Genomic DNA, 27,687 nt, shown 5'->3' on the forward strand with positions numbered 1-27,687 from the left:
AGAAGTATGGTAAACGGACTCAGCACAGGCTAGACGTGTGTCAAAGAATCAAATAGATGTCTAGCGTCATGTTATGTTCTGTGGGAGACCGGAGTCAAACTCTTCCACCCGCTGCGGTTTTACTTGGAATCTGTTTTGGCCCATCTGCTTATTTTCTGTCCTGAATCACCATCTCTAAGGGGTAAACATCAAACAGTTATTCCCACTAAAAAAATTGACTGTTTTAAAAGGATTCATTTCATTCTAATTCTATTTATATAGGGATTTAAATCATTTCTATAGAGACATAAATCAGAAATATTCTGGTCTTGAATGTTTCAAGAGACAACCCGATCAATGATTCCTCCGAATTGGCTATTGACTTGAATTACTACTGGACATCCTACAGGCACCACACTTTATAGATATTGGACTGGAGACATAACCCCCTTGTGGCCATTCTTAGGTCTACAAATGTTAATCCATCAGTTCTTCATCAACAGGCACCTTGCAGTGTAATTTTAATACACTTTTTCAAAAGAATTTAAAAGAAACATGGACAAGCCAATTGCAGTGAATTGAGACAAAAAGGCGTAACATTTCATTTGTATTCTTATATTTTTATTCCTCTGTTGGTTTTTAGATTTGGATTCATGCCTAAACCTGAAATATTTTATGTTTATCAGAGACTGTTTAGTATTAGAGCTTAATATGGATAAATATTTGTTGGTAATGAGTCTTTCTGAGCACATGGTCCTGACAGTAGAGAAAAGCAACTCAGATTTATTTACACTGAAAAAAAGTTAAATGTAAGCAATCTTATATAGAGTAATAAATCACTTCACGTTTTTTTGTGTGTGTTTGTTTTTTCTTTTCTTGCCAAGCTAAATGATCTAAACGTCATTGGTAGGTCATTTTGCTTCTTTTAACCTTAAAAAGGCTTAATACAAGTCATTTAGCTCTTATTTCAATATTTTTTACCTTCATTGTCTTGATTTACTTGATTCTGACAGCCAATAAGCAGCAAGCACTTCAAAACACTTAGACCTACTTTATGGTAACCAAATGACTCATAACTGCTCAAACACCCTTTATACCACAAAGAATTACATTTTTGTCATCAATCCTAGAGGGAATTTCAAGGGGAAGAGGTGGGGTAAAAGATCTAGACCTCCTATTAGTAAAGTGTTTCTTTTTTGAGCCTGGGCTTTAATCTTTGAGTGAAAACACAGAAAAAGCCACTCAACAAGTGGCTGCTTGGCACAGCTGCTGGGAGTCTCATCTGCCTAATTCCACTCTAAAAATGTTAGTAATTTTAACTTTTGACATCTCCCAAGAAGTCAATATTATTACCCCCACCCCAGTGACTGTGAGCACCAGGGCGGGAGCAGCTCGAGGCGGCCTGGAAAGAGGCAGATTAGTGTTCCCACACACCAGGGCTTCAACCCAGCTGTTGCCCAGCAACCAATTACCCAAGATATGCACTTCCTCTTTGAAGATTAAAATCCACTAACCTCCCTGCTTGAGCTTGGGTTTGTAGAGATCCGTTTTACATAATACAGTACGGCAGCGTTTGCTATATGTACAGTCAACCCACTTGCACCACAATTTTCGTGCTTGTTTTCAGTAACACATGGGAATGTTTGTTAAATGATGAGTGAGGTATTCTGAATAGCTGACAGATTAATTTTAAGCAGGACAGCAATTACTTTGATGCATAAGTAGGAGTGCAGAGGTTTTTGGTGCAAAACACAACACAAAGTACCTGAAAGTGTATTCACCAACTATGACCCTTTAAAGTTGGGAGTAAAATAGGATTGCAAATAGACAATGATCAAGGACATTGTCTGTTTACCTAGGATTTCCAGGAAAAAACATGACTTCATCCACATGATTGAACCACAGAGGGAAAAACAAAATAGGATGTTAATGCTGTTTGAGGTTTACTATGACCTTCTGCCTTGCTAATCAGGCACGTGTTGACAGGTCACCTCCACAGCAGCCTCATGACCAATAACAGGTTAGGCCTTGAGCCTTCAAACAAATAGGTTAAAAAGGGATGTTATGGTAGTCAGCATGTCGACAGTCTAAAGAGAACAGGAAGTGATATGCGTATACTGTAGTAGATGATCAACTACATACCGGTAACTCCAAACCAAGTCAGAAGACCCAAAAAGTTTGCAATACATTCAATCAACATGATTATTTTAGCGCTATCTTTTAAAGTCGCAGTACACCGTTTGAGTCACTGCCTCTGATAGATAGCTCTTTAAATACAGTATCAGAGAATATTCAAACATGATTGGGTTAGAAACTTTATTAAACAAATGAAGGCAAAGCACAGCTTAAACTCAGTCCTAAATATGTATCAAGTGCTACTGTAGGTGCCACACCACATTACAGTTAATATTAGAATACCACAGCCACTCATATACTATCATAGACCTTTGCAACATAAATAGCAGCTACAACTGTGTTTAAATAGTCTTAAATAGGCTCGACATGCTTATTCTCTGAAGTCAGTGCCCCACCTAGTGGCACCTCAGGACAGTACCATCAGACAAACAGGAGTGCAGAGAGGAGAGGGTTAAAGTGGGTGTTTTTATAGGCACAGAAGTGCTGCCCTCTGGTGGGCAGGAGGCGACGGTGGAAATTGATGCAGCAGGGTTGTCTAGGCGACCACCCACTGGAGGATGCTGGTGTCCTTCCCGCCGGTGGAGATCAGGTGACTGTCGTCGTGGAGAAAGGCAACGTTGGTCACATGGCTGCTGTGGCCACTGTAGGTATGGCTCGGGGCCTGCATGGCGTGACAAGGAAGGGAGACAAACACAAAGAGAAGGTTAATAATTCACCCACTGAGGGGCAAATCCTAACTTCCACTTCCGTTAAAAAACGTCCCCTGAATGATTAACTTACATATTATTAGATGCAAACAGGTTAAGTTAAGTGGATGAGAAAACACTAATATAAAAGCGTATAAGACACAAATGACGACAAGCGTACCCTTGGCTGGGAGCAGGGGTTGGCGAACAAGTGCACTTTGCCAAAGTCGTCAGCAGAGGCCAGCAGGGAGGAGTCATGTGACCTGCACACGGCGTTGATGTCTGTGCCGTCAGCACCGTCGGGCCAAACACCTAGATTGAACCAGCGATGTAGTGGTAAAGAAACAATAGCTGGGTAAACTGATCGCCGGTCGGGGAATACTTTCAAAGCATTCTTCTGCAAAAGGTGGGTAGACTGTACTTGCGGTTTACCCTCTACTACTCCACTAGATAGAACCGAACAAGCCCAGCGGCAGGAAACAATATACACTCCCACTTGATACAACTGCAAAGACTAACAGCTTGATTTTAAATTGATTGACTGCTGTCACATTCACCAATTGCTAGAGTGACCTGAACCGACTGTTTAAAGAACTGTTACAGATGACGCATAGAAGTTTCATTTCTTGGATTTATAAAGCTACAGTCTGGTTTTGCCATCATTACCCCATATCACAAGGGAAACAGGAAGTGGTGACTCACCAAAGACACTGAAGCCTAGTACACAAGTGGAGGTTGCCCACTCCACATTACGAACTAGGTCCATGCTCGTCACATGTTTGCCGCTGGAAGCTTCCCCTTTACCACAAACAGAAGATAAGCTTGAATGTACCACAACACTACAGTTGTACTACAGTTCTAGTTATCCGTTTGGACAAAAAAGACTCACAGAATAGGATCTCGTAGTCTCCTGAGTTGGTTACAATGTATTGGCTGTCGACGGACCAATCCAGGTGGGTGACAAAACTGGAGTGACCCTATGAGGAAAATAAACAAAATCACAAAAATGTTAGTGTAATAGTTTTTAAAACCGAGGGATTTAATTTCCAATCAATGGGATTGTCTTTATTACTTACAGTGCATTTCCCCACGCGGCTGTACTTCTTGCCATTCTCCGTCACGGCATAGATGTAAACAAAGTTGTCATGGGAACCTACGGCTAGGAAGTTGCCGTCTGAGAGCAGGAGAGTTAGGTTAGTGGTGATTGTGGATGTAGGAGGTGGTGGATAAGAACACTGTATAATCCTGTACCGTTCAGCTCAGACAGATGGTCAGCCATTTTCTGAGATTTCACCTATTGGAGCCATTAACAACATGTATATTTAAGGCGGGATTTATAATAATGGAAATGACTCTTGCACGGTACCTGGGGAGTACTTGACATTAGAGATTATCTCATTGCCATCAGTGTGCATGTAGACCAGGTCTTGTGTGTCAGTGTCCAGCACCAACCACCTACAGACAGGATGAGGAAAGTATAGGAGAGGTTATTTGATGGTGTTACTGCACTGATACTATGTCATCAAATTCCATACCAAAATCCTTCATCCTGTCCAATTGAATTGTGCTGTTAGCGTTTCATTGTCCAATAGAGAGATGATTGTCAAGCCAAAGCATGAGGATCTGAAGTACCTTCCTGTCATGGTCCCCACTGCCAGCACAGCTCCACTGGGATGGAACCCTGCAGAGCGCCCTGGGTCCTGGAGGGAGACATGGAGGATCAACAGGGCTGCATGGTGCCTATCAAATACAAGTCAGGACAACTACTGCGGACTGATGTAAATTCACTAAGCTAGATGTTTCAGGGGCCTTTGTCATTACAGCAAGGTAACCAAGTGCAGATCTGGACCAACTACAACTCTTCTTGAAACTGGTGTATATTCAAAAAGGAGAGTAGCTACAGAAAAGAGTCGGAAGATTGAGCACCTCGGTGGTCTTGCTCCAGAGAGGCTGATGGGAGTTGGTGTCCCATAGGTGGACCTGCTTGTCCTGGCCACAAGTCACAAACTGCTCCATGGAAGGATGGATGTCCAGACCCCACAGCTCATCTGTGTGACCCTGAGAGATTAAGAAAGGAGGTGAGATGGTAGAGAAAGGGCATTGCATGTACAGAAAAAGAAAAAAATGGAGACAGATGAGGAAGAACGGTAAAAGAGGAAGGGAGAGAAGAGAAATATGGGGGTTATAAACAGGTAAAAACATACTTCCTACTGATATGTTACATTGGCAATTGACAGGTTGTGTACCTGTACTATAGGGTTGAGTGTTTCAGGGAATGAGCCTGTAAGAATGGTGTTCTTGGTGGTCCCCACTAACAGCTCCCCCTGCTTCCCCTCAGTCACGGCTCTCACCGGCCCAAACACCTCAGGCACCTGAGAGAGAGGACACACAACATCAACAAGCATAAAACTATACATCTCATCTGTCATTCTCAAGTAGAATTACGGCTGCCCAAAGGACACCTATACAGTTAAACACTTGGTCTTTGTAACTTATGTGCTAAGGGGGAAAAGTCAAGGGAAGCTATGAGCTCAGCCGTCTGATTTTGGGTCATAAAGAGCACAGCGTGTCCTTATCTGCATAAGGTTTACTCATCCTTCGGAGTCATCCACACCCTCTTCTCTCACCTCCATCTCACTCTGCTTGTTATAGTCGTGGTCCCAGAGCACCATCCTGCGGTCCTTCCCTCCGCCGGACACCAGTGTACCGTCCTTCAGCACACACAGGGAGAAGATCCCGCCCTCGTGGGCCTTCGCCACCACCTGGCTGATCCGGTTCCCACCTGTCAATCCCAAACCGCTGTCAAATAATATGCTTCAAGGAGGGACGTTTGAGGTGGACTTGTGCGATGTGTACTTTTTTCTTAATAAATTGCTTTCATAGAAGAAATGGATGTGTGACTTGAACAACTGGTTGCAGAGCACTAAGTTACAGTGGCTGAAAAGACTACGGTCTTCAAACAGACCTTTGGCCCAGACGTAGATGTTTCCACTGGAGTCTCCTGTGATGGCGTCTCCGTTCTCAGCAAAGGCCACACACAGCACGTACTTGGGCTTCTCGTTTTTCTGGGAGTAAAGGTTTAACAGTTCTGTTATAATTAAAAAGTTAACAGGAGGCAGAAGTTAAGTTGTCTTTCGCTCGTCCACACACCTCGAACAGCCCCTGGCGCTTGGTGAGAGTGTTTCCGTCCATGGTCCAGAAGTTCAAGTGGGACTTCCCACAGGTGACGATCAGGTTGGCGTCCATGGGGTGGAAGGCTGCGGCCAGCACTGAGTCATTAGAGCACTGGAGGGGATGACAGGAGAATTAGACCCCTGAAGTGGCAGACAATGGTGACTGATTGCACCACAGACTACAACACTTCTTCATACCCAGGTCTACACCGCTGACGCCTTCACTTTTCTTTATTTATGATCAGCGAGCAATCATGACTAGTCTTTACTGCAGTGATATACCATGCAATACCAAGGAAAGCAGCTCTCCTCATGCATACTGTAGTTAGTCTGAGGCTTCATCACCTTCACATCCGCCAGCTGTTTCTCCTTCTGCCAGTTCCACACAGACAGGATGTGGTCATTGGCATCGTCGACGGCACAGAGATGAGCACCGCCATTCTGTTGAAGGACAGGTATTAGTCAGAGGCATACGTATCATGTAATGTAAATAAAGGGCTCCATTTGTTTCAGACAATTTATAGATATTTAACATATGACTAATATCATGGAACATGTTTTCAAAGTACTAATGAATGACTTTCTCAAAGTTAGGTCTGTAAGCAGGTTGGGGAGGGCTTACCGACTTGGAGAAGGCCACACAGGTGACTGCCCGGTCAAACACGCCCATCCCAATGACATGCAGGGTATTGAGACTGACCGAATCCCACACACGCACATGAGGAGGCAACAGCTGAGAGAGAGAGAGCGGGTTTGAGAAAGAAATTGGATAGTGCGGTCATGCATTATAATGAAATATATATATAAATAATATACAATATAAGATGGCCATAAGAGGATAACAGGTCATTTCTTCAGAAATTGTTGATTTTAAATGTACCTTGCCCTCTAACAGCTGATAATGAAATTAATGAGAGAGAGAAAGAGTGGGTCTGAGAGAGAGAAATTGGAACCACTGCAGCCATACATACTACTGTGAACCACAATACGATTCCCATAAGAGGTCATTCCTTCAGAATTGAAGAAAATTGTTGATTTTAAAATGTACCTTGCCATCTTTGGAGGTTCCGGCGACTTGTCCAGTTGCTATGGTGACCATGTCTGGATGGATGCCTAAGCTGTCGGGAAGACAGCATTCACAGTGATGTGGCGAGTCAAAGCCAAGCTAACCTTTCCCACTGTCCTCTGGGGAATTGTTTGTTTTTCCCGTCTCTGTATACAACGGGCTGTAATGCCGTCAAAGTCAACTCATTTATTCAGCCCTTTATTAATGGCTCGTGAAATAAACAAACAGTCAATGATACTTCAAAAAGCAAATAACAGGCCTTACAAATACACTGGTATGAAAAGCCCTTGAAGCATTAGTGTTGTGATAAGTAATACTTTCATGAACACATTAGCACATTTTGAAGATAAATTCTACATTATTATAGCCACACGGAAAACAGTCTTTCATTTGCATTGTAGTCAGGTATATCAAAGAGTTAGCTATAGCCCAACAAGTATGAAAATGATACTGTGGAAGTAGGACATTAACATATACCAGCCCAACCTTTGTTTGCACAGGAGACACAGAGCCTTGAACAGGACCTCATTTAAATAAAGTTTATTCTGAATCAATGTGTCATTCAAGGAAGTTCTCTTGGCACAGTAAGCCTTGGAAAATGCAAAACGACCATGCCCCGATTTAAATCAAATGATAGCTGATGACTATCAGACAAAACTGTGAATGCCATCTAGTGTGCAATCACATTTAGCTAAATAAATTCCAGATGACACATCTAGCTTTTTGCGAAGCCTATTACGTGCATTGCTGCACTAAATGCAGCGGGGGCATCACCATCTGGAGTCAAAGCTAAGGCTAAGAAGAAAAGAAAAAAATAAATCTTGAAGAAAAGTTGTTTGCTTGCACCAGTCATCTAAAAGGTTATGGTAGTGGGTGCTGCTAAACCAAGCACACCAACTAGCCTTACCATTTGACATCGTCGTTGTGGCCCAGGTAATGTCTCTGCTGCTGTTCCTCCACATTGTAGAGCACCACCACGGAGGCATTGAAGTAGACTATCTCCCCTGTGGGGAGCAGGTAGAGGTTGGAGCGGCAGTCTCTGCCCCTGTACCCATAACTGGACAACCGAGGGTTAAGGACCACAACGGTAATCCTGTCTGAACAACTATACTGTTGAACAGTAGGAGGCTGAACAATACAAATCAAAGAAGTTACTCTCCAGAGGCCATAAACTCACACACAAATAATCAACTACAAAAATGGTAATGTGGTACTATATTCTTGTGTGATGACAGTACTGCAACACTGAAATGTTCTTTCTCAAAATGCACATTATAAACTGAGTGGTTCAAGCCCTGAATGCTGATTGGCTGAAAGCCGTGGTATATCAGACAGTATACAACAGGTATGACAAAACATGTATTTTTACAGTTCTATTACGTTAGTAACCAGTTTATAATAGCAATAATGCATCTCGGGGGTTTGTGGTAAATGGCCAAAATCTGCGCTGCGTGGCGCCTAAGAACAGCCCTTAGCCGTGGTATATTGGCCAGATATCACCCCCCCCCCCCGTGCCTTATTGCTTAAATATACTTCTATAGCCATTCTCCCCCACAAGCTTTCCCTGCCTCATCTGGGGTGTAATCCTTACTCCAACCCTAGCAAACTGAAAAAAAAATGTTGCAACAAAAACAAGTTTATATTGGAATAGTTCAGGTAGGTTCCACCCTGTTTTGTTTTCCGTTTGGTTTGTAGTGACTACACCCCTGTATTCCTAGCAGCACCTCTCTCTGTTTGTTAGTGACAGAAGGATACACCCACTGCAGTTTGAGCTTGTGCACAGGCAGCGCCCCCTTGTGGTCCAGTCTGTAGCTGTCCCTCTTCTGGTCAGGCATGTGCATGGTGACTGGCCGACCCCTCAAGAACATCCTCACATAGCCATCCTCTGATACAGGAGAGGGGGAGAGAACAGGGAGATATTTTTAATGGTGAAACACTTCCTATCTATACCGTTCCTTGCTAGCATGAACGGTCGATAGTGAAATGTAAGTCTTTTGAACATAAGCACTCCAACAAATTCTGTTCCCCCACCCATGTAAGAGGCAGGATTTGTGCATTGAATCACTGAAGCATGATGGCAAAAGATACAGCTTCAGTGTATGTCATTTCAAACGGTTCTGAAGCTTTGCACAAAAACATGACATTGAGGCACCACAATAACTCGGGGTACATTTTACATTTAAGTCATTTAGCAGACGCTCTTATCCAGAGCGACTTACAAATTACCCCATAATACGATCTCTCTTGGCTGACAAAACGTCATATTAAAAACAAATTGTGGTTATGGTTGGCATTATAGTGCTGTCATAATGTGAGTCAATTGAGCTCATTATCGGAGCAGTGTGCTATCCTCTCTGGCTCTTAGCAGGCAGCTCTGCGGACCCTAATCATCTACCCAAGCACTCAGAGAGGACAAGGGAAAATGCAGCTAATTGGATTTTTAAAAACGAATACAACCCCAACAATAACAGACAGGCTATTTGTTGTTGTTTATTGGACATGTTCATACTTTACTTCAGTGCTCATGTTTCATGGATTTCTGTGTAGTAAACTGGTTAATGCTTGAGGTATAAAAGGGTGCCACGTATGGTAAAGGAACCACACGCAGGCCTGTTGCCGTGCTAAGACGTACCTGCATTGACGGAGCATTCTTTGCTGAAACGAGAAAAAGAGAAGAGTGATTTTCTGAGATGCAGTTTTTAAACTCATGGTGCTGCTGCAATGGACTAAATTATTCAGTGACCTCATCCTTTATGCCTTTTCTATCTACAGTAGAACCCATCTACCTGCGCCACAATGCACGGTGAGCATTATCCAAATAGTCTGCGATATTAAAAGTAGTAGTTCATACTGTAGAGCATATAGACAACAAACATTAAATACAGTATTGAAACAATACGGACGGGAAAATACTGTATTCATGATATGGAAAATACAACTGGTGCCATGCCATGAAATGGAAAATAAGGCCAGTTACGAGAGAGCGTGATAGAGAATGAAAGAGAGAGCAAGAGAGAGTGACAGAGACAGCACAGACAGTCAATATCCTGTCGGGTGGCCTCTCCAGCACTCCCCTACATCCGCTGAAAAGCAATGAGTTTCTGTCAAAGCCATTGAAAGGTTGCCTAGCTAGGACAGTTTGAGATTACCATGGCAACACAGTCACAAGAGTGATGGTAAGTAAGATAAGAGAGAAAAGTCTAGGAGGAACATGAATTGCGTGAAATTGCCAATATGTGCATCTTAACCAATCCAAGAGTATAGACCAGTAGGTTATTCAGTTTGGAGGAAGACTGTGGATACAACTACAATACGACTGCAGATTATTTTCTTTGACAGCTTGTTTCATTAATTCATGCTATTCAAACTGAAACCGTATTAGTAGTACAGTTGGGCAAATACCAGTTTGGATAATCGCAAGGCATAGCACACACTGAGATCCAATACAGATCAACAGACTGAAAACATGAGAGAAAAGGTGAAAGTAAACAGAGGCGCTTTCATGTTTCTGTCTTTGGCTGAGCATTCATTCACTACAGTGTATTATATCTGGAGCCTGATTGTTTGTGGGACAACCACAGAGACAGTCGAGGAAGGGCTCTCTTTAAAGTAGCCACATAAAGGCCTGTTTGTCTCCCTGCCTGCGGCTTTTCAAAAAGAGGAGAGGCCCTGTTGTGTCCAATGTGTGCCGCTGAAAGATCCAAAACCCCTAATTAAAGCAAGGCTTGATGGGAACTGGCAACAGGAAGGCCAGAGATAAATAATGGTGAGGCTTGAAAAGCCTCCGACAATGCAGTTTATTCCTTTAACATTCCTCAAAACAAGAAACACTGTACCATTTGGTAGAACGTTACTGTTGAAATCTATGAAGTAAATACTAAAGTACCCATTATAACCTACCATCATTAGGCCTACCTAGTAAATTCCAGGTGCTACCTGAATGCAGAGAACAAAATATGCAAATACATCCATAGTCGACTTCAGTACAGATTTCTGCTTCATCTCCTTTAAAAGAGAAAGAAAAGTGGTCCAACGGGACATCTTTCACTCTTCCTCAACCAGTATTTGCATGCACTCAGACCCCTTAATCAAATTTGCCATTCAAATACATGCAATCTGTTCCTCGTCCTCAGGCTCAGCTATCCCATGAAGCCAGTCTGCAATCAGGGTGCGTCAGTCGAGATGTTTAATGCATGTGGATGAGCAAGAGTGCCAATCAACAGTCATTCTGCAGAGCAAGAGGAATCAGTAATCCAGATAAACAAGCTACCCATCCACCCACAATCCCAATGAAACATTGCAACAGCAATGGGGGAAGTCAACAACAGATAGAAAAATGCCCATTCTTTTTGGTTTGTTGACTCACACATCCGTAATGCAAACTAGTAAAGGATCTGCCTAAAACTGGAATGGGACTGAGCTCCCCTTGGCCTATTCATAGACGCTAACCCTAGTGTAAATTCACGAAGGTACCTACCGTTCAGGGAGGGTTTTAAGAGCCCCAACGCTCGGTCTGAACATTAGCATGCATCGCTTGAGGTACAGTTTTGGAAGCATAAGGACCTTATCTTTCATATCAGTGAGATTATTATTATTTTAAAAACAAACTGTTAAATTACTACACACCTTTATATGGTTAGGGTTCCCACACGGCGCTTGTTTAAGGAAGACAAGCGACCACCTGTGCTAATTAGCTATCTAGCACGCTCCGAACACCTGTGTGTAACGGAAGGACGCCAGAATAGTGTTTGAACTGAAAAACACAGTGGGTTGCAAATGGTTAAAACAGTGTACAGTAAGTGTATATTTTTGTATTTGTGAAATTCTTTTTGTTGTGATGTTAAAGTAGAGGGCTTTATGTTTCTAAAACTGTATCGCAAGCGAGAATTACTAACGTCTCTAAACGTTAAAACAGTGCGTCGGGATTGCCCTTCACATGGTCCCAGCTGATGGCCAATACTTACAGCTGAGAACCCTAGGGATAAGACAGAACGCTCCCTTGGGTTCCCCAGAGCAAAGCGCCCCCATGCAAACACTTAAACATTCATGTTCTTAAGAGACAATACAATGGAAAGGTCTTTGTAAAGTACGAAAGTAACGTTACTTGCATTTATTTTGATTTCTTAGTCATGTTATCTATGGCTTTAGTTTCTGTTGTAAATCACAATTGGTCTTTGCATCATTCTGGCCTCGTTTGTTTGCTGCCCCTCCCCAAACTCCATCGAAAGGTAACGCATCAAAAGGTCCTACATAAGATAAAAACAGTTACTGCTTCCTGTTGGAAAAAACTATCCATCGACCCAAAATGGCTTGTCAAACAAACACCTTCCTAACTGCAAAATGTTTAGGTATTACTTTACCTGGGTGATCTCTTCATGGTAACTTTTCCGTTAGGTAACAGCAGTGTTGGCAACGCGGTTCACACAACACAACCCTGTCGACAACTAACAGGCTTCTTTGTTGATTCAGTTAACTTTAACTGTGTCCGGAGTCTGGGCACTTTTTCCACCAATGGGGAGGCACTTCCTGACTCTGCTGGACCTCCCTTCTGCCCTGTAACCACACCTCCGTTACCTAAGCCCCTGAAATTTGACACCCTCAGCAGAGTGCGCTCAGTGAGGGAAGAGGGAGTGGACGGACTGACTGTATCCATCTGTCTTTCAAATTCCGGTTAATAGCACCTCCATAAAACCAATCAGATCTTGTTATCTGCTATTCAAACAATGAGCAGGTGTGGGGCGTTTCTGTTTGGTACAAGCAACCATCCATGCATTTGACTGTGAATACACTGTTCCATCTTCCTTTATTAATCGACTGATGCTGTTACAGTAGCCTACATAACACTGCACTGGACTAAAATTCTGGAAGTACATGTTAAAAACACATCAGTAGATCTGAATTTCTATATGTATGTAGTCTAGAGGTCGACCGATTAATCGGAATGGCCGATTAATTAGGGCCGATTTCAAGTTTTCATAATCGGTCATCGGTATTTTTGGCCACCTATTTTTTACATTTCTTTTATATAAATATTTTTTAACTAGGCAAGTCAGTTAAGAACACATTCTTATTTTCAATGACGACCTAGGAACGGTGGGTTAACTGCCTTGTTCAGGGGCAGAACGACAGATTTTTACCTTGTCAGCTTGGGGATGCAACCTTACGGTTAACTAGTCCAACGCTCTAACCACCTGCTTTACATTGCACTCCACGAGGAGCCTGCCTGTTACGCGAATGCAGTAAGAAGCCAAGGTAAGTTGCTAGCTAGCATTAAACTTATCTTATAAAAACAATCAATCAATCAATCATAATCACTAGTTAACTACACATGGTTGATGATATTACTAGTTTATCTAGCCTGTCCTGCGTTGCATATAATCGATGCGGTGCGCATTCGCGAAAAAGGTCTGTCGTTGCTCCAACTTGTACCTAACCATAAACATCAATGTCTTTCTTAAAATCAATACACAAGTATATATTTTTAAACCTGCATATTTAGTTAATATTGCCTGCTAACATGAATTTCTTTTAACTAGGGAAAATGTGTCACTTCTCTTGCAAACAGAGTCAGGGTATATGCAGCAGTTTGGGCCGCCTGGCTCGTTGCGAACTGTGAAGACTATTGCTTCCTAACAAAGACAGCCGACTTCGCCAAACGGGGGATGATTTAACAAAAGCGCATTTGCGAAAAAAGCACAATTGTTGCACGACTGTACCTAACCATAAACATCAATGCCTTTCTTAAAATTAATACACAGAACTATATATTTTTAAACCTGCATATTTAGCTAAAAGAAATCCAGATTAGCAGGCAATATTAACCAGGTGAAATTGTGTCACTTCTCTTCCGTTCATTGCACGCAGAGTCAGCGTATATGCAACAGTTTGGGCCGCCTGGCTCGTTGTGACCTAATTTGCCAGAATTTTACGTAATTATGACATAACATTGAAGGTTGTGCAATGTAACAGGAACATTTAGACTTATGGATGCCACCCGTTAGGTAAAATATGGAACGGTTCCGTCTTTCACTGAAAGAATAAATGTGATAGTTTCCGGATTCGACCATATTAATGACCTAAGGCTCATGTTTCTGTGTGTTATTATGTTATAATTAAGTCTATGATTTGATAGAGCAGTCTGACTGAGCGGTGGTAGGCACCAGCAGGCTCGTAAGCATTCATTCAAAATAGCACTTTCGTGCGTTTTGCCAGAAGCCCTTCACAATGCATTGCGCTGTTTATGACTTCAAGCCTGTCAACTCCCAAGATTAGGCTGGTGTAAGCGATGTGAAATGGCTAGCTAGTTAGCCGGGGGCGCGCTAATAGCGTTTCTAACATCACTCACTTTGAGACTTGGAGTAGTTGTTTCCCTTGCTCTGCATGGGTAACGCTGCTTCGAGGGTGGCTGTTGTCGATGTGTTCCTGGTTCGAGCCCAGGTAGGAGCGAGGAGAGGGACGGAAGCTATACTGTTACACTGGCAATACTAAAGTGCCTATAAGAACATCCAATAGTCAAAGGTATATGAAATACAAATCGTATAGAGAGAAATAGTCCTATAATTCCTATAATAACAACAACCTAAAACTTCTTACCTGGGAATATTGAAGACTCATGTTAAAAGGAACCACCAGCTTTCATATGTTCATGTTCTGAGCAAGGAACTTAAACGTTAGCTTTCTTACATGGCACATATTGCACTTTTACTTTCTTCTCCAACAGTTTGTTTTTGCATTATTTAAACCAAATTGAACATGTTTCATTATTTATTTGAGGCTAAATTGATTTTATTGATGTATTATATTAAGTTAAAATAAGTGTTCATTCGGTATTGTTGTAATTGTTATTATTACAAATAAAAAAATGTAAAAAAATAAAAAATAAAAAAACGGCAGATTAATCGGTATCGTTTTTTTGGGGTCCTCCAATAATCGGTATCGGCGTTGAAAAAAATCATAATCGGTCGACCTCTAATGTAGTCGACATAGAGAGGTCATATGGCCTCCACATGGACATCCTCTCCTCCCTAGACATTACACATACAGGGGTCGAAATGATTCAAGCCAGTCAAAGATCCAGCGTCCATTCGCATGCTCTCTCCGTAGAAATACAACACCACGGTGTTACACAGCAATGCATCCGTGGTGCATTCACACAAGTGTTTAAGGATCATTTGTCATCTGATCTGAGGTTAAAAACAACGATCGGTCTACTGATCAGTGTCCTAAATTGGACGTCAACAAAACCCCCTGAGACCTTGGCACCTGTACTGTCAGAATACAATGTCAGCCCGAGGAATAGCTGAGAAGAACACAGACCAAGACCATATGTCACCTGTCTGATCGAACAGGGAGAAAGAAAGGGTATTTTATCTGGCAAGTGAGGCAGATGCGGCTGCTCAGGACGTTACAAGCTGTCTTGATATTTTCCTCAGATCAGAGATGAGCTTTATACCCATTCTCAGATGTTGGGTAGACTTCACAGATGTATAAGGTATGCATGGATGTACAGTACCAGTCAAAAGTTTGGACACACAATACTCATTCAACGGTTTTTCTTTATTTTTTACTATTTTCTACCTTCTAGAATAATAGTGAAGACATCAAAACTATGAAATAACACATACGGAATCATGTAGTTACCAAAAAAGTGTTAAACAAATCGAAATATATTTTATATTTGAGATTCTTCAAAGTAGCCACCGTTTGCCTTGATGGCAACTTTGCACACTGTAGAAGAATAGTAAAAATGAAGAAAAGCCATGGAATGAGTAGGTGTGTCTAAACTTTTGACTGGTACTGTATATCATCACCGATGTGAGCTACGGACACAGGTGTCTTGTGGATAAAAGAGGGACATTGATGTGCGCTAACGGGGAACAAATCATAGTTAACTGTAACACCGAGCTGCCTAAGCATAAACCTATGTGAAAATGCAACGCTAAGTTGCTGCTTTGGTCTTCTCTGCCCAATGACTACATCATTGTCAGTCAGAGGGTTACTTGGCTGCACACTATGCTCTCTCAGTTAGCCAGATGGAGCAGGAGTGTTTGCTGTGTCAGTGTTTTGAGGGTTAGCTGAGTCAGTGTCTGTGTTTAGGGGGTTAGCGGTGTCTGTGCTGTATCAGACAATCACCTGCTCCTGCCACATGTGGAGCTGCTTGACGAGGTGGTTCTGCTTCTGCTGTCAGACACCATCTCTCTCCTGGCCGTGGAGAGGCGCTCCGTCGACATGCTCTTCCTGGTGGGGGAGAATAGGTGACAGGGAGAGAAAAAAGACGAGAGGTGGAAAGAGGGGGAGGGTGAAGAGTGAACAAGGATATTGAGGGGGATATGAAATGTCTCCGGTCATAAGTTTGCTGTGCAGACTGTAGATTCAACGCCACACTGCCACCCTAAGGATGGGCTTGGAAATGCACAATAGAAGGACACCAAGAAAAACAGTATTAGATCCACACATTCGGATGTCTTACCTTTTGATGGACAGCAACAATTCCTTTTTGGGAGAAGAGGGGGAGGAAGGGTATCCCCCCATATGTTTCTGCTGGACATAACCATTGCTGAGAGTGAGAGGCTTGGATGGTAAGGCTTGCAAGAGTTGGCGCACTGGCATCAAAAGAGGGAGAGAAGAATGGTTCAGTAAACAGACCTTTGTTGTTGAAGTTTTTCCAAATCGACAATGCAAATTCTTACCAAAAACGACATACAGTACATGCTGTATCTCTCCACTGCAAGCTTTAAATACATGTAAAACTATCTAAATTGTTTCCTGATATTTCTTATATATCTCTCAGAAATAGGACAGACACTTCAGAACAAACTTCCTTTAGATTATATTTTTTGGACAATTTCTTTATGTATGAAGCTGTTATTCAATGCGTTTCTTTGGGCCAAATTAAATGTTTAATCAAATCATATTTGTATATATATTTTTGATACCTTAAGGGGGTCCTAAAATTACAAATCAAATAGCTAAATTATCCTGGGTATGACCATCTTAAAACAATTCCCCCTGGCTGGCAACCAACATTCTCCAGGCCTTGTGCGTCAGGTTTATAATGCAGCCTCCTCAGTAGAAGCTTCTAGACTCTCCTATTACAGCTAGTACTGTATGTTGACGAGACTACGGTGGTCTAACGTGGTCCCAGCCTCCCAGCTCCTCACCCTTGCTGGGTGCGGCCAAGGTAGGTCTCCTCCCCCCCGCTCCGGCCCCAGGCTGAGTCAGCTCCTCACAGCTGCCCAGTCTGCGCAGCGCGTCGGCCAGTGCAGCCTTCAGCAGCTGGATCTCATCCTCCTGCAACTGGACACGCTGCTCCAGGTGGGATAGGCGGTCGTCCACCTCCATGGTGCTGCCCGCAGACACATTGTCATCTGAGAGATAGGGATAGAGAGTGGGGGTTAGAGGGAGGGGGAGAGAGAGGGAGAAGGAAAAACGGACAGAGAGACAGAGATGGTGTCAGGGTGATGGAACAAAGATGTTTTGTTGTTCACCCAGTACAAAAGCAGGAATTTGCATAATTCTCCAAGCTTTATGTGTTAGTTTTTGCTAATAAAGATGACACTAGGCAACTTCCTTGACAAACAATATGTTGGTCTTAAATTCCTACAGCAAAGAACAAAAATTACAGTGCTGGGGTTTCTGACATTAATGAAAAGCAGTATTTGCTTGAAACAAAATTGATGCCAACCCCGTTTTGAAGACTTTACTCTTTCATGTGTTGTCATTAGCACATTATACCTGTCCCTAATTCTAGCTCCAAGACGGCGGCAATTTGAAAAAGTATATTGTGCTGATTTTATTAGCGCGTTGAACCATGTAGTGCGTCGTACTTTAAAAACTCAGTGGATAGTGTGAAAACAATGACGTCGTCATTTCTAACGTCAATTATGCACCTTCGCCAGCTAGACCCTAACCTCTCGTCCTTCACTGGGATGACATCATTTGGCTGTCCAATTTAATCCTCTGTTCCAGCTCAAATGCTTAACTGTGCAATATCAGATAGGATGCCCTGTAACTGAAAGGTCTGACAATTCTTTCAAATGTCTTTCAACAAAACAATGCAGTTAAAACAGATTTTGTGACAATGTAACAGCATGCTGTACATACATTATAATGTTGAGTTGACGACTGTTTGCCACTTGACAAAATTCCAGTGCTTGTTATCATATCCCATTCAATGGTGGAAAAAGTACTCAATTGTCATACTTGAGTAAAAGTAAAGATACCTTAATAGAAAATGACTCAAGTAAAAATGAAAGTCACCCAGTAAAATACTACTTGAGTAAAAGTCTAAAAGTATTTGGTTTTAAATCTACTTAAGCATCAAAGGTAAATGGAACTGCTAAAATGTACTTAAGTATCAAAAGTAAAAGTATAAATAATTTCAAGTTCCTTATATTAAGCAAACCAGACGGCACAATTTTTATTTAATTTTTATTGACAGATAGCCAGGGGCACACTCCAGCAAACGAAGCATTTGTGTGTAGTGAGACCGCCAGATCAGAGGCAGTAGGGATGACCAGGGATGATCTAAGTACATTTAGGTGTCAGGGAAAATGTATGGCGTAAAAAGTACATTATTTTCTTTAGGAATGTAGTGAAGAAAAGTAGCAAAAATATCAATAGTAAAATACAGATACCCCAAAATACTACTTAAGTACTGTAGTACCTTAAAGTATATTTACTCAAGTACTTTACACCACTGATGCCATTCAAATGGCCAAGAGCCATTGTTAGATGAATGTGTCTTTGGAGAAGGATATGCAGTACTACCAACAGGATTTCTTAGTATAATGCTGCCCTGACTGACATGCCTATTTACTCTGCCTGTAACATGCCTGACCCAGTAGAACCAATTATCTCATCTCTCAGTCAGAAAGATTGTGGGAGAACACAAATTCAAATGGGGCATAGTTGAGAGTTTGACTTTAAAAATCCCAACATCTGTTAGATGTTTTTGATTCAGCAGGAGGGGAAATGAAAGAACATGTCAAACTCAAATCAAATCAAAGTTTATTTGTCACGTGCGCCAAATACAACAGGTGTAGACCTTTCAGTGAAATGCTTACTTACAGGCTCTAACCAATAGTGCAAAAAAGGTGTTAGGTGAACAATAGGTCAGTAAAGAAATAAAACAACAGTAAAAAGACAGGCCATATACAGTAGCGAGGCTATAAAATTAGCGAGTCTACATACAGACACCGGTTAGTCAGGCTGATTGAGGTAGTATGTACATGTAGATATGGTTAAAGTGACTATGCATATATGATAAACAGAGAGTAGCAGTAGCGTAAAAGAGGGGTTGGTGGGTGGTGGATGGCGGGACACAATGCAGATAGCCCGGTTAGCCAATGTGCGGGAGCACTGGTTGGTCGGCCCAATTGAGGTAGTATGTACATGAATGTATAGTTAAAGTGACTATGCACACTGGATACTCCGACATAACAAATACCTACTCCGACATACATAAACAAATACCTATTTACTTGGCTGCGCTGTCAATTAACCATGGCTTGCTTTATAACCTTGGTCACAATTTGAAATCTGCAGAGTAAAAGCATTGATAACATTTCAATCGCCTCTGCAGCAAATGTCAATTACACTGCCTCTGAATGGCCAAGGTAGAAAACAATCACTTCTACAGAGGTTCACTCCACCCATCCCCATGTAAAAAAAAAAAAAAAACAGTTTTTTAATTGTTTCTGGTAATGAATTAAGTGTGATCATTCATTCATTTAAACCTACCTAATTTTTCAACGTTTCCACAGAAATGCCATCCCATTACTTTGTTAATGAAACAACCTTCCCCCTTGCACTTTACACGCAGTAGCTGTCCGACAGACTGCAGGCTTATGATGCGTACTCAATAACTTTCTCTTTACTGCCTCCAGTAGATGACACAGCACAGGCAAAGGACAGCTACAGCTAGCACAGTTAAAGCAGGTTGCAGCTGTGTTAAAAAAAAAAGCATGGCTACTAATGATATAATTTGAAAATGACTAAATGGGGAGAGGAGAGGGAATGGGTGGGGAGGAGGGAAGGTTAGCTCTATGGCGTAAGGTGGAGAGGGATGAACCCCTGTGTGATGCGAGAGGACAATGGAGGTCAGGGCGAAAAGCAAAGCCTGCTGAAATATTCATTGGGCTCTGGAGTCTGCTTGCCTTCCCCTACCTGTCATGCTCAGTCACTCAACCAGTCAGCCAGTCACTCAGTCAGTCTGACAGCCTGCTCTCCTCTCCTTGGCTCTCTTGGGGGGTCCCGGGATGCCAAGTCTGGGCTTCTTTCTGATGTAGGGTTTTCCCCTCGTCTCCTCTACAGCCAGTGCCCGTTCTGCCTCTCTCTCCCTGGACCAACCCCCCTTCCTTCTACTTATTCTCCTCCTCCTTTCTAGAAGTATGTGCGGCTCACAAAGAGACAGGCGAGTCACTGTTTGTAACAGGACACTGCTCCCGGCAGTCCTGCCTCCACAGCGGCAGCAGCAGTGGATGCAGCCTGAGGCTGGCTTGGCTGGGGGCCAGACATTTACAGCGCTGCAGAAACAGCCAGGCGCAACCAGGAAGTGAGACTGCAGTGGGTGGGATCCGGGCCTCCTCCATTCATGACACACGAATGCACACGCGCATACACACACAGAGAGAGAGAGGTAAATGTGTATGTGATCACATCAGGCACACCATGGCATGGCTGGAATCATACTGTACATAATATCAATGACAGAATGACAGACACAATTCAGCCCCCTGCCTTCATCTCCAAGGAAGTCAATGAGGTCTTCTCTATCAATAACACACACAGCACTGGGACCAGGGTCTACATGAGTAACAATGTGAGCAAACCCTAGAGAGGGGATCATACTACCTGCTGTTACACCATGTGAGCCAATGGTTAACACACCTAAATGCTGACCTGTAGGTATTAGATTTCATGACAGATGAGCCATGGTTGTTGCACGCAGTCTGAGGTAGTCAATAACACAAATGGGCCAGATGGTCACAAGTTAAAGTGTATTTACCTTCACAAGCCTTTTACTATCTATTGTTTGCATTCATGATAATCAATAGCTTGTTGTGGGATAAAATACACCTGTACACAATTGCTATCTCAGCTGTTAAAGTGCTTAACCTATAGTGACTATAGGAGCTAAACTGTCACCGTCACCACCAGCACCAGACCATTCAGAGTCCAGACTAGAGCTTTGGTCACAGACACAAAGGCAGCAACCAATCTACAGTAAAGGTCAACCCTGACCAAGATGGCTCCAAAGTCAATTCTACCTCCCTTTGGCAGAGAAGCTGAGCTGCTCCCCTCTGTATTCCACCGTCTGGGGTGATCTGCAGCCTGGAACCGATCCTAAGTCTGCAGCACATCCAGGCTACCCAGCTAGCACATTTGGTTCTTTGGAAGTCGTGGGAACATATGTTTTTGGTTTCACATTGTTTTCAGGAACGAAGCCATATGTTTCATGACCTGGTAAAACTGATTTTTTTTCAAATGTTTTGCCTGTTCTGGGAACGTTTGCTTTTAGGTTGCTGTGAGGTTCTGAGAATGTTTTAATCTGGTTCCTTAATTTCACTGCACCTATCTGGTGTATGTGACAATAAAACATTATGTATGTGACAAAATGTTTGTTTTATTAATGCTCTGAGAACAGAAATGATAGATTATGTGGACATTTAACTTCCTTTTTTTCAGTAGGACTTTTGATAACACTGCTAGCTTATTTGAGGTAAAAAAACAAAAAACAAATTGAACTTCGAGCACAGATAGGACACATGGAAATTAATTTCCTTAGGCATTATTCATGCAAACATTTATTTTTTATAGTAACACAGTATCAGTGAGATTTAAACCTATAATCTTCTGTTCTCTAGCCATGGGAATTAGTCAACTGCACCACCAGGATGGAGCTAGCATACCATGTTTTTTTTAGCATACAAAGCTGTTCATTCTAGTATTTTCAAAAAGACCCCATTTTAAAAGAAACTAGCAATCATTAAAGATCAGGTGTGGCCAATTAGTGGGCACAAGACAACACACCTAAAGGAAAACTCAAAAGCGATATTTTGGCATTTGTTTGATTAGTCCATTGTTGATATAGTCCCAAAGTGTTTTGCAGGTCTTGACATAGATTTTCAACCAAATTTAAGTCAAAACTGTAACTCGGCCACTCAGGAACACGGTCTTCTTGGTAAGCAACTCCAGTGTAGATTTGGCCTTGTGTTTTAGGTTATTGTCCTGCTGATAGGTGAATTCATCTCCCAGTGTCTGGTGGAAAGCATACCGAACCAGCTTCTCCTCTAGGATTTTGCTTGTGCTAATCTCCATTACGTTTCTTTTTATATCCTGAAAAACTCCCCAGTCCTTAACGATTACAAGCATACCCATAACATGAAGCAGCCACCACCATGCTTGAAAATATGGAGAGTGGTACTCAGTAATGTGTAGTATTGGATTTGCCCCAAACATAACACTTTCTATTCAGGAAAAAAAGTTATTACTTCACCACATTTGTTGCAGTATTACTTTAGTGTGTTGGTGCAAACAGTATGCATGTTTTGAAATATTTGTATTCTGTACAGGCTTCCTTCTTTTCACTCTGTGAATTAGGTTAGCATTGTGGAGTAACAACAATTATTCTATCACAGCCATTAAACTCTGCAACTGTTTTAAAGTCACCATTGGCCTCATGGTGAAATCTCTGAGTGGTTTCTTTCCTCTCCGGCAACTGAGTTAGGAAGCACGCCTGTATCTTTGTAGTGACTGAGTGTATTGATACACCATCCAAAGTGTAATTAATAACTTCACCATGCTCAGTGATATTCAATGTCTATTTAGTTGTTTTACCCATCTACCAATAGATGCCATTCTTTGCGAGGCATCGGAAATCCTCCATGGTCTTGGTGGTTGAATCTGATTGAAATTCACTGCTCGACTGAGGGACCTTACAGATAATTGTATGTGTGGGGTACAGAAATTATATACTAGTCATTCAAAAATAATTTTAAACACTATTATGTTTAATTTTAGCTGCGAACATTGTTGTTCTATAGCAGTTAGGTAGCTGAATGACTGCACAAAAATGTAAATTTGTTACCATCTGTATGTTGTTCCTTGTTCAAATGCAAACCATAACTGTCAGCGTTGTTGTTTAATTTCAATTTAACATTATGGATTTTTTTTACATTTTGAATTAATCAAGAAGCATAAATCACAGTTAGATTTTTACTTTGTTACAGTAGACAACAGAACAATGATACATGGAAAGTTATACAGATAATAGCAGATAAACAGTTGTACTGATAAATACAAGTCAATAAGAAATATTTACAGTGACAACAGTGTATTTATCCTACTCCCAATCACTGTCTACATCTTAGACGGGGTTAGACGATCAGATTAAACCAACCACATCCCCAGCTAGCCTGGCACCTAAGCTGTTTCAAATGAAACGGGAACAACTCACTGTACTTCACTTTTGAGAGAATGTTTCTGTTTAAACCAGGGAATGCTGTGAACTCTCTGCCTGGTTGGGTTTTAACAGCTCTGCCTCCCGGACAACCTCCACAAAGGCTAGAATGTCCCCGGTCTGACGACCAGCATGATGGATGCCACTAGACTTTGATGCCTCTAACTCAGCATCTGTGGTGTCCATCGTGTCCTCGACAACAATGGACTTGCTAATCCCGTCTGTTGCTTGCTCAGTCATGTTTGGACCCAGGTCCTTCAAAAATGACTTCAAGAAGCTGAGGTGTTCCAGGTGTAAGTCAAGAGGGATATTCTTTCCCTTCACATTCTAGAACCTGTTCCAGGTAAGACTGTGTGCCAACTGAAGGGAAAGAGTGGCAATGACTTGCAAGGTCAGTAGAAGGGTACTGTAGGCATATTGGCTATGACCATAGGCCTTGTAGAACAACAGAGTTACAGTGTATAACCACAACAACATCTCCCCATATGTTGGACAGGAAGAAGCCAAAGCTGAGTTTTGCCTCAGTATGTTGTTTTTTGTGGTCCTCCTCACTAGACTTGGGTGTATTCATTACAGAAACGGTTTACCATTTAAGAACTAAATGGAAGCAAACAGAGCAAACGGAACGAAACTGTAATGCGTGTATATGGGAGGCGAAGTCTAGTGCAGGAGAGCGGAGTATAATAAACAGGTGCACTTTAATGCCGGTTACCAAATGACAGCACATAACACATACAAGTGCCAAAAACACGGTCTAAAACAAAAGTGCAGCGCCTGACAATCATCCACGTAACAAATAACATTTACATTACATTTAAGTCATTTAGCAGACACTCTTATCCAGAGCGACTTACAAATTGGTGCATTCACCTTATGATATCCAGTGGAACAACCACTTTACAATAGTGCATCTAAATCTTTTAGGGGGGGGGTTAGAAGGATTACTTTATCCTATCCCAGGTATTCCTTAAAGAGGTGGGGTTTCAGGTGTCTCCGGAAGGTGGTGATTGACTCCACTGTCCTGGCGTGGTGAGGGAGCTTGTTCCACCATTGGGGTGCCAGAGCAGCGAACAGTTTTGACTGGGCTGACAAATACAAATAACAATCACTCACAAATACAACATGGGGAACAGAGGGTTAAATAATAAACAAGTGATTGGTGAGTGAAGCCAGGTGTGAAAAGACAAAGACAGAACAAATGAAAAGTGGATCGGCGTTGGCTAGAAAGCCGGTGACGTCGCCTGCCGAACGCCGCCCGAACAAGGAGAGGGACCGACTTCGGTGGAAGTCGTGACAAAAAAAAGGAGGGACCTACCTGTTTATGTCCAATAGAATAGAATGTCAAATGAATGTCCAGAATAGAATGTCCAATAGAATTTCCATTGGAGTAAACAGTTTGTTGCAAAACGTTTTGCAGCAGACTAAACATTTTGCAACAGAATTTGCATAATGATTAAACCCCAATTGCATCTGGCACTGAATCCACTACCAAGTCATGATGTTTTCTCCCTTGCTTTTCTGTATGAGTAAAAGAAAAGCTGCAACCTGGCATACGGCATGGGAGATGCTTCCTCTGTAGAGGTTGGCCCCTGGACATATTTCTGACACCGGTTGCAATGTCAGTGATGTCACCAAACATGATGAATCTGTCCACGATTTGTGACACAGAGACAAGCAGCCAGCTCCTCTTCACATCAGGCGAACCACTAATGATGTGGTCGGGAATTAAACAGTCTGGGACATCTGTTAATACAAATTCAAAAAAGTGTAATAATGACAATGATAAATACATATTAGTTAATGCAATAGACATGACAAAAAAACTATGATATTTCAAAAACATAATAAAAAAATGATAATATCATGGTAAACCAATTGTAAAGGTACCATCTCATTGTTTTCTAGGATAAAAATATATTCTCAGATATGTTGGACATTTTCAAGCATTTCATTTTTACTTATGCACTACTAGCTAGCTAGTTAGCTAGGAGCCCAATTAATGTTCAACATAGTGTGGACTTAATATCAAATTATGTATAGTTACCATTTGCATGTAACGTGAACCTCCTCCTCAACAATCCTCATGAGGTTCTCCATACACTGTTGATGCCAGCATATTCCACCACTTGTTGTTCAGCAACCAAGACTCTGGGTTACTGAAAACCTGGCAACGTCCATGGATCCCCAACAGTGATCCCCAGCTTCACAACCTCTCTGATCTGGTCCTCCATGGAGGGCGACCAACGGCGACAACAACGAGTATTAGGTTCTCGATCCCATCCCAGTTTCTTGACTACCAGCGGAGTTAGCTTGTAAATCAAGCTTTTGACGAACCCAGTCGGAAGAAGAGTGAAAAAACAGTTCTGATATAACTGCTCCTATAGCAGCATCAACACCAACCTCCTCAAGAGCAGCCATTGTTGTTATGATTTTCGACTTGTGCGCCCACAGATTATTAGAGGATGCTGATTGGTCCGGCCATACGGTGGATAGAAGGGAGGGGCTCAAACGGTTTGACTCTTGTCGTGGCCAGACTGTATCCGTGTAGCGAAACATAATGTAAGCTCGCGAGGTCAGGATTGTTTCGTAGGAGGCTAGAACATTACAAACATTAAAATTTGATGTAACCATATTTGATATTTTAGGAAACGTTCTGTTAAAGTAATGAAATACCAAGAAAATAATGATTTTTTTTAGGTCAATTTACTTAAATGTGCTGAGAATGTTCCAAAGCCAAGCAACCATCCTGCACCATTCTCAGAAAGGTGTGGGAAGGTTGTATGCAAAATAACCATAGGACAACCACACTCTCGCCAAGCTCTAAGAAACATATGATTCTTAGAACGTTATGTGCTAGCTGGGTAGGCTTTGGCCATGGGAGACCCTGGCAAGACACCCAGGCTGGGTACTGGGCATACCAGGCCCTGCCATGGGAAATATCTACCCAGGCTTACAGGGTCAGGACAGCCTGGCCATTTGAACAGATGACATGTCTCTCTCCATGTCTGTCCACCTGTCACTGAATATGATTTTATAGTAGGCTATCTTCTACTTATAGGCTATATGTAGACCTGCATGTAGCCCAATACACAGAACCACTGAGTTTCATAGATTTTTGTTCAGCAATACATTGAATACCTTGTAAGTCTATTTAGGTATGCTACACGTCCTATCAAATATCCTATGTTCACTCTCACACTGCTTACACGGCAAACGAGGTGTTGATGCATAAGTGGATTTGTGAACTATGTGAAAATATAATGGATAGCATGGGTGCATAAAATATAAATAAATACTTTAGAGTAAAAGATATTACCTATAGTATGTTGTTTGTTTTCTTCTCACACAGTGGACACTGGACATGCATGAACCTGGTCTTGTGAGGTGGCCAGTTACAGCATCAGCTTTTCTTTGATTAGCTGTACTGTTATGATCGCTCTTTACAGTCATGTCCAGCCCCTGCTGCCCCTCAAAAAGTGAACACCATTCTCTAATTTACAACACAGCGAGACGAAGCCACAACAGTGTACTTCATCTGTCACCCTTCTCTCAAAGGCAATTCAACTTCATCTGAAACAGTGAAACCATAATATGCAAATAGTTCCAATATTAAATATCATAGAGATAGCCTATCTGTTTCCCCCCAGCCGGATAATGTTTTACATATAGTCAAAGAGGGTTGGCAGGTCGACCATAGGCTGCAACAGAGCCATATGTTTCTAAATACATGGCTCTGGCTTACACCTATCAATCACAAAATAACAGTGAGTGAACATGAAGTTCATGACAGCCTGATCTATGATGGATGGATAGATCCTAGATCATTCTAACGATGCAAGCTAACATTCTATTCAACAATCTGTAGCTCGAGACACATCTGTTTCGTGTAAACTGGTATGAAACCTGCAAACAGGTGCATGAAAACCTAGTCCCACCACCGTGTGCCACGGTTCATATCAAAACCGGTCGACTTAGATGCCACCAAGTCAAAGGTGAACTCACCATTGCAGTACTGGAGAAGGAGTGAAGTGGTATCATAAAGGTTCCCACATGATGAAGCGATCCTCTCCGACATTTCTTTCTTTTCAAGCAGACCCGTCACTTCCCCTTTCTTGCAGCCTCCTTATCCACACGTCTTTCCCCCCCACTTCTCCACATCCAGAAACCCTCAACACCTTTCGCTGT

The 27,687-nt window shown here is 42.1% G+C and overlaps 1 protein-coding gene across 4 annotated transcripts; it reads right to left on the reverse strand.

Annotated features, from left to right (window-relative positions):
- Positions 1 to 2,281: 2,281 nt before the first annotated feature.
- Positions 2,282 to 27,687, reverse strand: LOC115163049 (echinoderm microtubule-associated protein-like 2). Of its 4 annotated transcripts, none has more exons than XM_029714638.1 (23): positions 27,505 to 27,687; positions 17,201 to 17,407; positions 16,510 to 16,642; positions 16,173 to 16,277; positions 9,673 to 9,695; positions 8,796 to 8,925; positions 7,948 to 8,097; positions 7,023 to 7,092; positions 6,855 to 6,869; positions 6,597 to 6,707; positions 6,320 to 6,415; positions 5,952 to 6,086; positions 5,767 to 5,866; positions 5,429 to 5,583; positions 5,048 to 5,173; positions 4,728 to 4,859; positions 4,434 to 4,501; positions 4,168 to 4,256; positions 3,878 to 3,975; positions 3,691 to 3,778; positions 3,504 to 3,599; positions 2,983 to 3,113; positions 2,282 to 2,776 (listed from the first exon to the last, which is right to left on the reverse strand). In XM_029714638.1, the coding sequence occupies exons 1-23, from the start codon at positions 27,575 to 27,577 to the stop codon at positions 2,651 to 2,653; spliced, it is 2,457 nt and encodes an 818-aa protein (XP_029570498.1). In that variant the 5' UTR covers positions 27,578 to 27,687; the 3' UTR covers positions 2,282 to 2,650. The 4 variants fall into 4 exon arrangements, with proteins under 4 accessions (XP_029570498.1, XP_029570500.1, XP_029570499.1 ...); XM_029714640.1 differs by lacking the exon at positions 27,505 to 27,687 and adding an exon at positions 20,208 to 20,229; XM_029714639.1 differs by lacking the exon at positions 6,855 to 6,869 and having other exon boundaries at positions 27,505 to 27,685.

The sequence above is a fragment of the Salmo trutta genome, chromosome 26 (genome assembly GCF_901001165.1).
Source record: "Salmo trutta chromosome 26, fSalTru1.1, whole genome shotgun sequence".
Lineage (NCBI taxonomy): Eukaryota > Metazoa > Chordata > Actinopteri > Salmoniformes > Salmonidae > Salmo > Salmo trutta.

Excerpts from the sequence above, each read along its gene's own strand:
- LOC115163049 (XM_029714638.1), bottom strand. The coding sequence starts at position 27,577 with ATGTCGGAGAGGATCGCTTCATCATGTGGGAACCTTTATGATACCACT. Across the intron at positions 3,779-3,877 it reads GCCGCGTGGGGAAATGCACT|GGTCACTCCAGTTTTGTCAC; the intron begins GTAAGTAATAAA and ends TTTTCCTCATAG. Across the intron at positions 3,600-3,690 it reads AGACTACGAGATCCTATTCT|GGGAAGCTTCCAGCGGCAAA; the intron begins GTGAGTCTTTTT and ends TTTGTGGTAAAG.